The sequence below is a fragment of the Delphinapterus leucas genome, chromosome 19 (genome assembly GCF_059928025.1).
Source record: "Delphinapterus leucas isolate spDelLeu-1000000601 "Yukka" chromosome 19, BTC_Dleu_Yukka2, whole genome shotgun sequence".
Classification (NCBI taxonomy): Eukaryota; Metazoa; Chordata; class Mammalia; order Artiodactyla; family Monodontidae; genus Delphinapterus; species Delphinapterus leucas.
This window is the reverse complement of record NC_143147.1, coordinates 24088207-24103519: the sequence shown is the minus strand read 5'-3', so window position 1 is coordinate 24103519 and position 15313 is coordinate 24088207. Positions and strand designations below refer to the sequence as shown.

The 15313-nt window shown below is 34.5% G+C and overlaps 1 protein-coding gene across 9 annotated transcripts in view; it reads right to left on the bottom strand.

The window, feature by feature from the left end:
- Positions 1–15313, bottom strand: part of NF1 (neurofibromin 1) — a 255886-nt gene that overhangs the window by 101517 nt on the left and 139056 nt on the right. For 7 of the 9 annotated variants that reach the window (XM_089900778.1, XM_089900773.1, XM_089900775.1 and 4 more), the window contains 4 exons: positions 10114–10249; positions 6155–6217; positions 1381–1539; positions 746–843 (listed from right to left, as the gene is read on the bottom strand). In XM_089900778.1, coding sequence (XP_089756904.1) covers positions 746–843; positions 1381–1539; positions 6155–6217; positions 10114–10249 — 456 coding nt within the window. The remainder of the gene's footprint in view (positions 1–745; positions 844–1380; positions 1540–6154; positions 6218–10113; positions 10250–15313) is intronic. The other 2 variants (XM_089900774.1, XM_022595552.3) reach the window with 1 other exon arrangement.

The following is a 15313-nucleotide window of genomic DNA, read 5'->3' as shown; positions in this document are numbered from 1 at the left end:
AGTGTTGTACAAGTATAGCTTAGGCTGTGAGCCAAAACAATTAGATTCACACTGTATGAAAAGTAGAATTCTTGATGTCAACTTACATTTACAAAGCGCTTTCTCGTAAGTTATGTCATTTGCTTCTCTAAAATCAACTCACAGGCAAACATAGTGTTATACCTACTCTACAGATAAACCAGCAACTCAGAGAAAGAGAAGCAACTAGCTAGTTATGGGAACCTAGCAGAACTCAAGTTTTCTAAAATCATAAAACTTCAACAGTTATCCAGTTACTCATGAACAAAATCTTATGCATTTGCATCACGTGGTTTAAAGAGTAGCTTTTTAGTTTACATACATATCCAAATTAAAGTATCAAAAATATTCTAACATCAAAAAAACCTGTGATTATACACTATAATGCATTATCTGTACCAGTTTGGTTTTAGTTTTTACTGAAAGAAATCTTTTTCCTTCTTCCTCTCCTCCATATTGTGTCAAACTCAAATCCTTTATTTTAGGAGATATGTCAAAAACCCCTCCTGGTTTTTAAATATGGAAATCACTACCAGATTATAAAGAATATCATTTTATTTCATTACTGTCTTTTATAGTGGAATAAAATAAGATTATGTTCTTGACCAAGAGAGAAAAAAGAAAACAACCTACACAGGACCTTCATGTAGATCAAGTACATAGACTTGAGTGAAATTGAAAATATTTGATTCAAACAGAGCAACTGGCTAAGTATCAGGCTGCTCACCTTCGTGCTGCATCGAAGTTGCTTTTCACAAAATCATTAAAAGGCCGCATGTGCTCTTCTTTTGTGAAAAGGACATGATTGGCAATACTCTGAAGTACCTAAACAATAAAATAGGGTTATAAAGGATCTGATTGTTTATTTATGAAAGCTACACATTCATATATTCTTTAAAAAATATTAATTTTCTCACTGATACAATTTCTACTGGTAGTTAAAAATCAATTATTGCTCATTCAATAAATACTTGGTTTTGTTTCTATGCTTTCCCAAATATGAATATAATTATATAAACACGTATATATTTACATATATAAAATACAAATTAAAATTTTAATGTATTTTTTAATTTAAAAATCATATAGTATACATTTTGGTTTCCATTTCAGAATTTCCATAATGATTACATAGAAAACCATCTTCAGAAGACATTTGCTAAAATATTTTCAAATGATAATAAGGTCCATCGGTATCAGTCTAATGAATTTCTTTGTGATATAAACAAAAATAAAACAAAAGCATATAAGTGAAAACCACAGGGCATTTCAAAAATTAAGAGAAAGTACAGTGAATACAAAAAACTGAAAATTTATGGAAGAGAAATTTTGAATAGCTATATTATCAAAATGATTCTTCACCTTTGACATTAACTTCAAGCCTCTTTCGATTCTAGGTGGTGGCTTTTTATCTAGAATCCCTGCTTCATATGGTGAGACAATGGCAGGATTGATAAATCTGAGAAACATGGCACTTCCCACTGCACCGATGCTGTTCTGAGGGAAACGCTGGCTAACCACCTAAAAACAAGGAGTTGAGAATTCAGTATATGGTTTGAGTTAAAACAAGGAAATGGGAAGAAAGGGCTTGAAAGTCAAACTTTGCACAAAAATGCTGAAAGACCAATCCTTGTGAACAACACATGCCTAATTTTTCCTACTCCCAAAACATCAGTAAACAAAAATTTATCCTCAATTCTTGCCCTCTATCATTTAAAAGCACAATAAAGGCATCTAAGAAAAAAAGAGAAGTCTCATAGATGAGTTGTGTAGAAGAGATCTGAAAAAAGATCTTAATTTTATCATCACTGTTTATACTGCAGATTTGATGAGCAACGAAAGCAGAACAAATTTTCACACAAAGATTATCATATTTTACTAAGATTACAAGACATGAGAGTGTGGTCAACTCTTGTAAGGCAAAGCTAAATAAGTTTTCAACAGCATACACCTGAAACATCCAATACCTAATGGTAAATACTTACATTTTGCTGTATACCAGGTACAATTAAATTTCTTGAGCAAAATGCTTGCCATATACAAAACAAAACTTAGTTTTCTTTGATTCCTATCGAGAGAAAAAACTTACTTACAAGTAACATTATTGCCAGTTCTTTTTCTTCATCAGAATGCTTTATAAGGGCCTACTTATTATTTAAACCATGGAGGAATGGGAATTCTTGGGGACCTAAAAGAAAACAGGATCCCACCAGCAAAAGAGAGAACCCCTATGTGTACCTCAATTTGTAATTCTGTCAAATAAAAAAAGTTAAAGATACAAGAAATCGTTGCCCACGCTGAAAAACAATGTGAGCTCAACATTTTAAATGGATTTATTTTCTCTTTTTCTCTTTATAAAACATTCCACTTTGAAGGTAAATTAGACTGGGAAAGTGCTATGAAGCTGGCTCAGCTCCCATCTTTTCCTAGCATGTCCTGTTTTAAATTAACACATGAAAATTATAGTTTTCTGAAATTTACATTTGTTACAGATAACACACATATTTATTTTTAAAGAACACTCATATAACATTTAAATCTCTACAACTATTCATGCTTAGCGTGGCTAACTGCTGCTGAAAGCCATGCTGACTAACGGCAAGGCCGCAGTACTCCACTCAATGTTCTGGGATTCCAAGGATAAACCTGCATTTCAAAGGCTACTGGGGGAAAATGAGAAAACAGGATTTATATGCAGAATCTCACATAGCTCTAGTTTTCTTCACAATGCCTCAAAAAAATAATACTTCTTGTCATGAATTCTCATGGCTGACTGACTCAAGATTAACTCTGGAAAGAATAAGAATCATTTCACTTCATTCTATTTCCTTCAGTGCTTCATGTGGTATACATTTTAAATGTGTTGTTATTCACTGCCTAAAATCTCAAAATAATTTTCAACTATATATGATAGGAAGTTAGTAAAAATAAGACTTTAGAGAATGACTTTTTAAGCTGAGAAAATCTTTCTGAGAGGTGATAACGGGGTGAGTTATAACTAATATATTCTCACCTTCGTGTATACTGCATAGCTCAGGAAGCTTTCTTGGTGTTACAGTACTTGGAGTGCTATTGCATGAAGGACAACCTTACACCTCAGTAAGAGGAAACTGGTGAAGGTGGCTAAACACAGCAGTCTTAGAAGAATGGCTTTAAAACCTAAATACTGTTTTAGTTATTTTTAGCTGAAATACAGTTTTGGAAACAGAATTAAGAAGAAAACACAAGTGCTTTTACTACTCTAGTACAGTGTTTAACCTTTCGGGGAGTAGGAACAGAAAAATGAACGTTTACTTTCGCACAGACAAAACTCTTCATAAATTTTAGAATGTTCACAGACCACCATTGCTACTGCTTGTTTCTTTTAGAACTCACAAATTTTAATCTTAAAAGATAAGAAACACCTCAACAAACCTACAAATTTTTAAAGCCTTTAAGGAGTGAGTTAGCAAGAAGGAACGGGATTAAAAACTGCTTTATATTTATAATTGCAAATAGGTTGTTTTAAAAGAATCGCATATATTCAGTTTAATCCATTAAAATCCTGAAATGGTTTTTAAAGAAGTAAAAGTTAAGAGTTTGGTTTCCAAAGAACTGGTTAATTGTAAAATACTAACCTGCTGGGAAAGTGTCTCAAAAAAATCAATTACTTATATGCACACAGAGAAGTCTTTTAAAATGCATTTTTAGAGTAGCTATTTCCTGGTTTTCTCTAGGACAGAAAAGCTTTTAAAGTGTGATGCACATTTATACCTGATTTAAACTCAATCTCAGAATTTCATGAATATCTGAGTGAATTATTTCCCTAACGGATTATTGTAAAAATTATGAAAGGTACTACACCTTCACTAACTTCCACATCTTCAAAAATAATTCATGTCAAAACTCAGAAGTATCCACACTACAAGAACACATATTGTTTCATGTATCATATAATTATGTATCTCACCAATAACAGTATATTTTTGGAACTAAAACCTGATAAAACAATCAATACCCATAAAAATGCTCAACAACAAATTTTATGGTTAATTTATTAAAATACTTCTTTTCCTTTCACCACAAATTAACATCAGTGTAATTTTACCTCATAATATACACATACTCAAGTTGTTTTTATTTTTAATCTGCAAAAATCTAATTTGTATCCAAAAGACATTCTGCATAAAAGGTCAAAGTAGGGCCAGTCTGAATGCTGAAACCAATTATCAGTCAAATGTCCCGTTTACTTACCTCCCCGCCCACCCCCCCATAAAAGCTGAACTACAGGTTACAAATAAAGGCAGTCATACACTGTACATCATCAAGAGAATCACAACCCATCTATCCTTAATTACCTGAGTTAGGTTGACAACTTCTCAAAGGAAATCTAATTTACAGTATATGTTTGAGTATGATAAAGAGAATTATCTATAATATGATTACACAGCTATATACCAGAAGCCAGAACCTTCTCTCCATATTTTACACATTACAATCCATGGTACATACACCCCAAAAGAAAGTTAACTTGCTTTTTAGATCAGTAGATTCTGTTAAGCCAACAACTCCATAAACCAACATTTTAAATTTATAGTAACTATACTGTCTTCATACTTTGGAATGTGTTCTAAAATATCTTAAATTGCCAATTAGATTTCCTTTGTTTCCACAAGGACCTCATATCACTTGTGCTGAGAAATACATTCCAAAACTTAGTGTTACCCAGAAACATTTTTTTTTTAAATCTGAAAATAACACTAGAAAAAAACATTTCAAGGAACAATTTTAGACAAAATCTTAATAAATAAAGCAATGTTAGGAAGGCTAAAAAACATGCTCTAGAGAAAAAGAGAAAGCCTGAATTTTAATTTATGTGATATACTACACAATGGTATTAGTAAAACACCAAACAAGAGTGTTAGAAATAGTAAATTAATTTCAACAGTGATGGTGTATATTATGTTAAATCCACATATGCTGAGAAATAGAAGGCTGAAGCATTAGAAAGAAATGTTTTTATTAAGTAAGATGGCCATCCAATCCAATCCGTTTGCTCACAGCTGACCAAATTTACTTAACGTATCCAAAAAGGAATCTCTAGAATGGACATAAAAGCATGTCTCTAAATTTTAATTTAGTTCTGAATTTAAAATAGAAATTTATTATATGTAAAGCTCAGATGAGAAATGAAAGATGAAACCAGATGAATACACTAAATTTTACCTTTTAAAGTAAACTACCTACGTGACTCCTAAAGCTTTTCTTTACATCTTTCTCTAAATTTATTTGGATTGTATGAACAAAGGTAGTACTGAGCCTGATAAAGATCAGTCATACTGACAGATAATGGCAAATTTAAAATGAATGCACGTTAATATTTTGGACAAATGTCACTCACAGGAAGAAAATAATTATGACTACCATAATTTTCTTCCTTTTAAATTAGGGCAAGTTCATAGAAGCAGGTAAGTATATGCATATCATGTTTGCAAATAAGGTGTTTCTCTATAAATATGGACTCACTTTTATTTCAGAAGTACTATAATTCTCAGTCCCAATAGTTTAATAATGATTTTCTCTAAGGTAAAAGTGGTTTTGTTTTACCATTAGAATTTTTATAATCTAAGCACAATTATCTAAATCCTGGCTGAGACTGTCTAGATAAAAATATAAGAAGTAAAAAATAAACTTTAGCTACTTTTAGGTAAGATTTATTAGAAAGTGACACTTTCCTTCCATGTACTTCTAACAATTAAGGAAAACTTTCATCTCTAGGAAAAGAAATCACTCACATTACCTGCAAACAAGAAGCAAGAATGAAGAGAGTCAGCATTTCCTAAGGCCTTGAAATTAAGTTTCTTTGGCATTCATTTATAATTTAAAGAATAAATAATAAAATTAGACCAGGGATATCCAATGCAACAAATGCCCCCAAAATACCTTTGGGATAAATCAAACCAAAGGAACACAGAGAATGTTTCAATGTAACTTAATTCCAGGGTTAATTGAAATGAAAGCTACTTTGTGCCAGAATTAGTAGAATGATTTTACAGTGAAGGTCAAATAGGCTGAAGTGAAGATGTTCTTAACAAACAGCAAAAGATTTTTGTTTTGCTTTGAAAGAAACAGCTAAAAAAAAGTTCTCCAAACTTACTGATTTTTTGTTTTCCTTTTTTTCTTTTACTGTAGCTTTATTCAGTAGGGAGTGGCAAGTTGCCTACAGAACAGAGATGAGCACAAACAAGTCACAGCACCAACTACATACAGCAACAAAAACAATGTTGGCTTGTACATAAAATTACATGATCAAAATGTAACACAAATGGAATCAACAAAAAATTAGGAATCAACTTAATTTTGAGGGATGAATTTTATCTCTGGATTTTAATTTTTATTACATTTTTAAGCCAAAGCATAAATAGCAAGAAATGCTGAGACAATCATATCTACTATTTCTGGCTATAAATCGCAGAAAAGCTCTCCTCAAGTGAATGTGAGGATATTTAATATTTACATTTCAGTTAAATCCTAGCTTTTGATAAATTTTATATAAAATGTTCATTACAAATAGATCATACTCTAAAAACACTTCTATGCGTCTACATAATTTTTTCTTGATACATATATTTATATATACTTCTCTGTGTATCCTTCAATTGACTTAAAAAGTTCTTTTTCCAATAGCTAGCATTGAATTCCTATCCTACTGATTAAAAAAATAAACATTAAATGGCTAAATATAATAGAAAAATACACTTTAGAGATTCTGAGCTAGTCTCTCTCTCTTTAAGAAAGATTACTCTTACAATTTCACTTATTTTTGTTTGCAGGCTACTTCCTGAAAAAGTTCTAATCAGAGGAGGTTAAAAGCTCTGCAACGTTTGGGGAAAGAATGTTATCAGCTCAACTAGAAATAAGCATTAATATTAAAGTGAAGAAACTGCAGAGAAAATTACAGAATAAAACTGTAAGCCTGCTTAAAATTTTTCACAGATTTGACCATTTATCAGAATGTCTCCAAAACACACACACACACACACACAAAAACAAAAAAAACCCCAAAACCCACAGAGACATATTGGTTTCATCTCTCAGAGCTCCTCCTAGGCCAAAGAGCTCTGTTAAAATTAAAAGACTCCTGATTGGACTAGACTAGGCACAATAATTATTTTTAAAATATCTTGAAAACAAATTAGAATTCTTTAATCCACCATACACGGCATTTTATTCTAAAAATTCTGTGCATTCAACACCATAACCCATAATAACTTGGCATTAGTTTGATATTTGTTCATCCATCCATCCATCCATTCATCCAAGTAGTTACTGTGCACCTACGTGCTAGATACCATTCTAAGCACTGGAAGAAAGCAATAAAATAAGAAGACACGGTCCTTTTCTCAAGGAGCTTTGATTCAAACTTTAGACTATATACAAAAGCACTAGTAACCCAATTTATCCCCAAAATGCAGTTTTATACACTTTTTATTTTCAATTACGGTATATAACCATCAATTATAGCCTTAAAATTTTTGTGTAAACGACTTCTGTTTGGAGAAGCACATTTGCTACGAAAAGACGACATTTATTTAGAATCATATTTAGCTCTTTCTCAGAATTCTCTCACCACAACTTAGGAGAATATCCAATCTGGGAATTGTTTTCTCATTATTCCAAAACTATCAGGAGGAAAAGTGGAAATAAATACATGAGAAAATGTCTCAGTTATAAATCTAACACATGTTCACAGTTGGCTATTCCTATATAATCTTAACCCAGTCCACTAAGTAAGGAGACATATAAAATGAAAGACATGGTTAAACCATGATTTTAAAAAGGCTTAACAGTCAAAAGTACTAACTCAAGACCTAAAGCTCAGAGAAATTTATTAGCTAGCAATATACTCAGCTTTCAAATCTTCCCCAGTAGGTCCCAAAGCAGGAGACATATTTACTAGAGGGAAAAAAACAATCGACTACTATCCCTCCCAGCAGAACATAAAAGTACAAACGGACCATTATGTTATTTCCAAAGTCAAAAGGGCAAGGAAAAGCCAGAAGAGGGAAGATGAATAAAAATAAAAGAGCAAACTAAGGGAAAAACTACATTTGGAAGGAGACTCAATGAAAGAGTATCTTGAGATCAAAGTTTATTTTTTTTTCATTTTTAATTAGTAAATGTAAAATTTCCTGTAATCAGTCACTTATCAAAAAATAAACTTTTATTTATAAATAACATAGCATATATTTCCTCTACAGTATTGTACATTCCAACAATAAGTTTATCCAATACGTCCCCAAAATGCACTAACATTTAAATAATATTATTAAAGGGAGTGATTGTATGTGAAATTTTAATACAATAATTCAGGTCTGTTGTAATATGGGATATTGTATTATGGAATGTTTTAAAAAGCACTACACATAGTGGTTAATAAGCCACCAATTATCAACTAGCATTATTTTCTGCATTATTTTCACTTCCCTCCCTTCCTAACTATGAAAGCTGACAAGAATCTTGTTTACTTGGGTGGGAGAAATGGGGTTATTTATTTCTTCATTAAATATTTTCTAAGTACTTACTAAGTGCCAAGCACTTAGTTCCTTTTTCCTTATCAAGTGGGACTCCAAGTTTGCTGATGATACAAAAATTGTTTTCTTTTAGGGAGACAACCACATGAAGAATTTCTACTAAAATCTACTAGAGACCATATATGTAACCAGGCAGTTAGTACCCATTCACTTCTAACCAGCTAAAGTCAAAGCCACTGCCACTTGAGAAATTCATTTGCTCTCTGAAAACAGTTACTATTAGGCCAACCAAGAAGTTGGTCCAGACTATTTTTAATAGGTGCTCACCATTTCTTATCTGCCTAGTTATATAAACAGAAAGGACTGAATTGGATTTGAAGAGAAACCTGAATAATGCCCAGACTTAAGCTATTCCTTACTGTATTAGATTTCATATTATAACTAAACCACCCTCTGGTCTCAGATTTAACTAGCTGAAAAAATTATGTGGGGCTCTCCTAAGCTTCCTTGAGCTATTTTGAAAAGGCAGGAAAAGTCATGATAAATTAAATTAAGAGAGTTTTAATGCTAAGTATGCTTCATCATCTACAAACATGATGCAACATTTTTTTATAGATACAGCAGATACATCTTTATAAATAGCAATGGGGGAAAAATTCACAAAGAGCAGCCTGAAACAGCTTTTTTAAATGACAATTTCACTGATCTTGCTAATGTCTCTAAGCAACCAAAGCCCTGTGCTAAAAAACAAATGGCTGGGGATAACTCTGCAAAGAAAAAGACACAAAAGGCATGGGTTTTGATAAATACATACATTTTTTCCCCTATACCTGCCCCTGTCCCAAACTCCAGACCCACTAATGTTTCTTCCAGAATCACAGTTTTAACAGGCTAATGTGGATTTGCACTAATCTCCCTTGGAGTGATTAAATCATTTCTGAAACTGCATATGCCGATCAAAAACACAGTGGAAGCCATAAAAGAACACAGGTGCAATTTCCTTAGCAAGTAGGGGATGACTGTGGACATCTGAACTCAGAAGCATTACTTGCAGTTCTGGTGTTGGAAAGTCTAATAAATTTGACATGAATGATGATGCAATATATTTTATAAGTAGCATTCTACATAAAATAAAACATCAGCCTGTCCTGGGAAAACCTGACACAAACACAATAGAGCTTAATAAAAAAATCAAAATTATGGATCAAGCATTTCACAACACAAAAAACAAGGAGTAGACCAGCCTCATATGTGAAAGACCCTATGAGTAATTTAGGTACAAGATAAAAACAACAACAAAAATTCCGTAATATATCTCATTTCAATCACATCTATTATACCCAGTAGATTTGGTGCATTTTAAGCTTGTTCTCAACGCAAGGAAAATTTCTTATTTTTAAAGTACCCCCTTAAACTACTTTATATTTTTAAAGCCAATTTAAACAATTCTTAATGTATTATTCATCCAAACTGATTCAGTATTATCAACCACCCACTATTAGCAGCTAAATCCCTCTTTGGTAAAGCATTTTTTAAAATTCAGCTGTGGATTAATAATGGTAATCTCTAACCTTAAGCATACCTGGTACAGACAGTGGCACACACTTCGTAGCTGAGGGGGAAATTCGGAGGAGGAACTGATGATGGCATGGAAGAACTTTTCGGTCATCTGAAGGAGGTTTCGCTGGTTTTCCTCAAGGCTCTCTGACTGTTCTAACCTATCGAGAGGAAAAAGAAAAAAAGCAAAACCAATTAAAAACAAACAAACAAACAAACAGACATACTCCTTAAAAGAGACTCCTTAAGAGACATTCAGCCAAATGCAACATTTGGACTTTGTTGGGAACCTGATTTAAACAAACCAACTACAAAAAAGGCAATTTTGAGAATTGTGTATAAAAATTCTTCTCCCTCTATATTTTCACAAATTTAGTATATGATTTTATTTTTTTGTCCATCTAGTAGGTAGGAGACTGCATCTCACATTTTTAACTTTTATTTCCATGACTTCAGTAAAGTTAGACATGCTTTCAATATTTTGTGGCCATTCAGGCCCTATTTTCAACTGCCCTTCATATCCAGTTTAATATCTCTAACTGCTAGGTGTCCCTCTTGCCAGTACCTAAAATTCAGTTTGTTCAAAATCAGCTGATTTTTTTCCTCCTACTTGTATGTCTCATCCTGTGTTCCCCATGTTGTCAACGGCACCATCACTGTTTCAATCATGTCATTCAGATGACCTCTGATGTCGTCTTTGCCTGCAGTACTCCATTATTCCCCACATTCAATTATTGTTGCTAATTCTTCTGTATGATTCTTTTTGTTTTAAGGTATTTATTTATTTATTTGGCCGTGCTGCACAGCATGCAGGATCTTAGTTCCCTGACCAGGGATTGAACCCATGCCCCCTGCAGTAGAAGCACGGAGTCTTAACCACTGGACCGCCAGGGAAGCCCCTCTTCTGTATGATTCTAAAGTCTTGGTGCTGTGATTAAAGGCAGATATTCAGAAGGCAAACTCACTAGGTTTAAATTTCAGCTTTACCACTTATTGACCATTATGACCTTGGTCAAGATACTTAACTTCTCTGAGCCTCATTTTTTCCATCAATAAGACAGGAATAATTACAATGCCTACTTTATGGGGTTTAAATTTTACCCAATGGCTCTCAAATCCACAAACCTTTACTTGAGCTGCCCAACCGAACTCTCAAAACACATTCCCTATGAAAGTCACTACTTAACTACTTGTTATACGTCTTATCTCCCCTACTAAACTGTAAGATCCTTGAAGGATGTATTCATCTTTGACCCCTTAAAAACTAGCATAGTACCTTACCAAAACAATTATTGAATAAATACTTGTTTTCAATCTCTTAACTAGTAATTTTCTTTCTATACTAATTTACATATTACATAAAAGTTTGGGACACTCCAGATTCCTTGCAGCTCACCATGTGGTGCAGCATATGGATACAGTAAGAGTTTGGAAATTAATGCAGATGACAGGCAGGAAAGATTTCATGGACTAGATGAGTTCTAAAGGAGGGAAAGAATCTGCACAGGCAAAAAGAAGTAAGGGCATTTCAGAAAGAAGAAGGCAGGACAAGCACACAGTTCAATCTGATAAACATTTATCATGCATCTACTATTTGCCATCTTAATGCCAGGTGCTGAGGATTCAACAATAATTGGCCTTTGAACCTCTCAAAGAGGGGAGAGAAGTACACACTAAGTAATGAGTACAATTATTCAAGGATATAAAAGACAAAATAGCAAACCAGAGACAGACACGATTAATTCACATGGCAACTGGTTGCCGGGAAGTCAGAGGCAGAAAATGAACTTGGGATATATGGGGAACTAAAAAGAGACTGGTCTAAACATGGGGGCTTTATGAAGGGAGATCACTTAAGAAGCTACAATAGTAACTCAAATCTGAGATATGGAGGGCATAGAAGCTTTGCGTATGAAAGAAAATATTAACAGTATATTTAACAGGGCTAGAAGAGATTTCTAGAAACCTTGACAGTTCTTGTCTACTTTGTGGGAACTTTTTCTTAATGAGTCAACACAGCAGCAGGTGTGCTGCTGGTCTGTTTCAGATGTCCCTCTAATACATCTATCCCTCATGCCTCCCACATGCCAATGATAACTTATTGGCTATTCCATTAATTCTGATCTATAATGAAGCTTTGTGTTCAATTATTTAAGTGTTTGTGTGTATAAAAATTTTTCCCTCTGATTTTCAATCAGCTTTTGTTTTTGTTTCCTATTGTTTTCCTGTTTTTAATTTCATTGATTTCTAATTTTTATTTCTTTCCTTCTGCTTGCTTTAGGTTTATACTGAACTTTCTCTAATTTTCTAAGGTGAAAGTTTAGGCCATTCATTTTAGATCTTTCTTCTTTTCTAATATATGCATTTAATGCTGTAAATACTATATTTCACTACATTCCACACATTCTGATAAGATGCACTTTCATTTTCATTTAGTTTTTCTTTTTCTTTGCATTTCAGTTTTGGAAATGTCTATTGACATATCTTCAAGTTCACTAATTCTTTTCTCATTTGTGTCCAGTCTACTGATAAGCCCATCCAAAGGCATTTTTCCTTTCTGTTACAATGTTTTTGATTTCTAGCATTTCCTTTTGATTCTTTCTTAGAGTTTCCACCTCTGTTTAAATCACCAACCGGTTGTTGCATGTTGTCCACTTTTTTCCATAGAGCCCTTAACATATTAATTGTAGTTATTTTAATCCTTGTCTGATAATTCCAAAATCTGTCACACCTGAGTCTAGTTCTGATGCTTGCTTTGTCTCTTGAGACTGTAATTTTTTTGTTGAAAGACCCAAGACATAATGGGTAGCAGGAACAGAAACAAAGAGGTCTTTAGTGTAAGGTTTTATGTTAATCTGGCTAGAACTTAGGTTGTGCTTAATGTTTGCTGTAGCTATAGGTGTCAATTTCTTCCGGTGTCCTTGTTTTTGTCTACCTAGTTGTCTGGGATTCCCTAGTTTTCCCTAGGAATTCCTTCTTAGGGTCTCTGTGTTGAAGCTCTCTGCTGTAACCCACTTTTAATACACTGGAGTCCTGTTGATGTAGTAGTGAGGTACTGGGGAGGGGAAGCAGTCTATAATCTTATGCTTATATCTCCACTGTTTTACTGGGCCAGAGTGGCTGGGTTGTGACCTTCAAAAGAATTTCTTAGCCTTTTTTCTCCCCTTATGTGAGTCAGGAAGGCTAGAGGAGGCTGAAGTTGGGTAACTGCCCATCCTCCAGGTCAGATAAGGCTCTGATAGTAATCCTTAAAGGCAGGCCTTTGTAAGGGAGAACAGAACACTATGGGCATATTACAAAATGGTTACTCTTCCCCTTCCCCTGCCCAGAGCACAAGGGGACTTTTCTTCCACCTTCACCATGAGAACCTGGTAGGGTTTCTAGAGGTCAAACTCACAGAAGTGTGGGGGTCCCCCTGACACAGGGCCCCCAGGAGCTTTCATTCTCAAGCTAATCCACACTCAACCTCCAGCAAGTTGTCAATTACAGCCTAAGTGTTCCTACCAGTTACTGACTCCAGCAGCTGTTTCTCCCTGTAAGCTGGGATTCTCTGAATTTGGCTGTCATGCCAGTTTTTTCCCTTTTTTTTGGGGGGGGGGGCGGTGCCCTTCAATTCTCTGATGAATTTAAGAAGAGTTGCTGATTTTCTGTTTTCAGCTTTTTCTTGTTATGAACATAGCAGTGTCAACTTCCAAGCCCTCTACATGTCAGAAAAGATGTCAACTTGATTTTAAGTAACCTGAATATAGGTAGCTTGTCATCTAGTTCCCTTCTCTGTGCCAAAGTACTTAGTACAGTAGATTTCTTTCAGGCAGTAGTTCACTCTCTAAGTAATTTTTACCCTTTAGAAAGTGAAATTGCTAAATGGTAACAAAATACAAGATGACATTAAAAGAATGTCGCTTTTAAGTTTAAACTACAACTTTTAAACCATTTTAACAATAACTGGTTAATTTAGGTGCCAGAGTTCTGATTAGATATTACCGTTGATACTTCAGCAAAGGCAGAGCCAAAAATACCAACTGATACGAAGTTGCCAAATAAAACTTTTAGGAAGAGAAACCATCAAGAAGCTCTGAACTTGAAAATAAAAAATAAAATAATGTTAAGGTCCTAACTGAAAGACAAGAGATGTGGCTTAGAAAAAGCAAGCATAAGTGTTAAAAATTTCATTCAACAAATATTTATGAAATGCCAACTATAAGCCAGATACCATGGGGACAGGTAGAAAGCTTCATGGAGATGGTGGTTTTTAAACTGCACCTTACATTACCCCTTGGCCTCTTTCCCTTCTCCTAGTCAATCCACATTATAGGAGGAAGAGCGAGATAGATTAAAAAAAAAACAGAGTCAAGCATGCTCAGTTCAGTGCCGTCCTCTCCATTCTAGATATGTCTGCCTGCAGAAAAGATATAATCTGGTCTTCTCTCCACTTGTGATAAAAAGCTTGCCAGCCCCTGTGATGGAAGCCTGTAGTTTACCCAGCTGTGCAAGGGATGGGGAAGATGATTCTAATTCAAGGTGATGTATTAGCAAGCCTATGCTACATGCCCACAGGATCTAAAGCCCCACTCTTTAATCATTTTTATCAGAAATAAAGGAGACAGCTGATTCCTGGGTGCTTCACTCCCATCCCTCCCCTCCCTCTGCCCTTTTGGTTTTGAACTTGGTGGGGGGAAAATGGGTATTACTTATTAGGCAACTCTAATCCCAATGAACCCCATGTTGTCAAGCCACTTTAACAATGTACAACATGCTCATATTTCACTGGAGTTAAAGTACAGAGAACACATGAAAGAATGACAAGTAGTGATGTGGATTATAGTCAGATGAGTTTTTTTCTTGCAGTCAATGGGGAACAACTGATGGTTTCTAAGAAAAAAAGTGACAAAAAATTTTAGGTTTCAGAATAATTCCTGCAGTAAATGATCTGCAAATAAAAAGATAATGCTAGGACAATAATTAGAAAGCTACTACAAAAGTCAATGGGATTGGGATTTCCTAGGTAGCACGGTGATTAAGAATCCGCCTGCCAATGCAGGGGACACGGGTTCAAGCCCTGGTCCGGGAAGATCCTGCATGCCGCGGAGCAACTAAGCCCACGTGCCGCAACCACTGAAGCTTGCACGCCTACAGCCCGTGCACCGCAACAAAGAGTAGCCCCTGCTCGCCACAGCCAGAGAAGGCCCGCACAGAGCAACAAAGACCCAATGCAGCCAAATAGT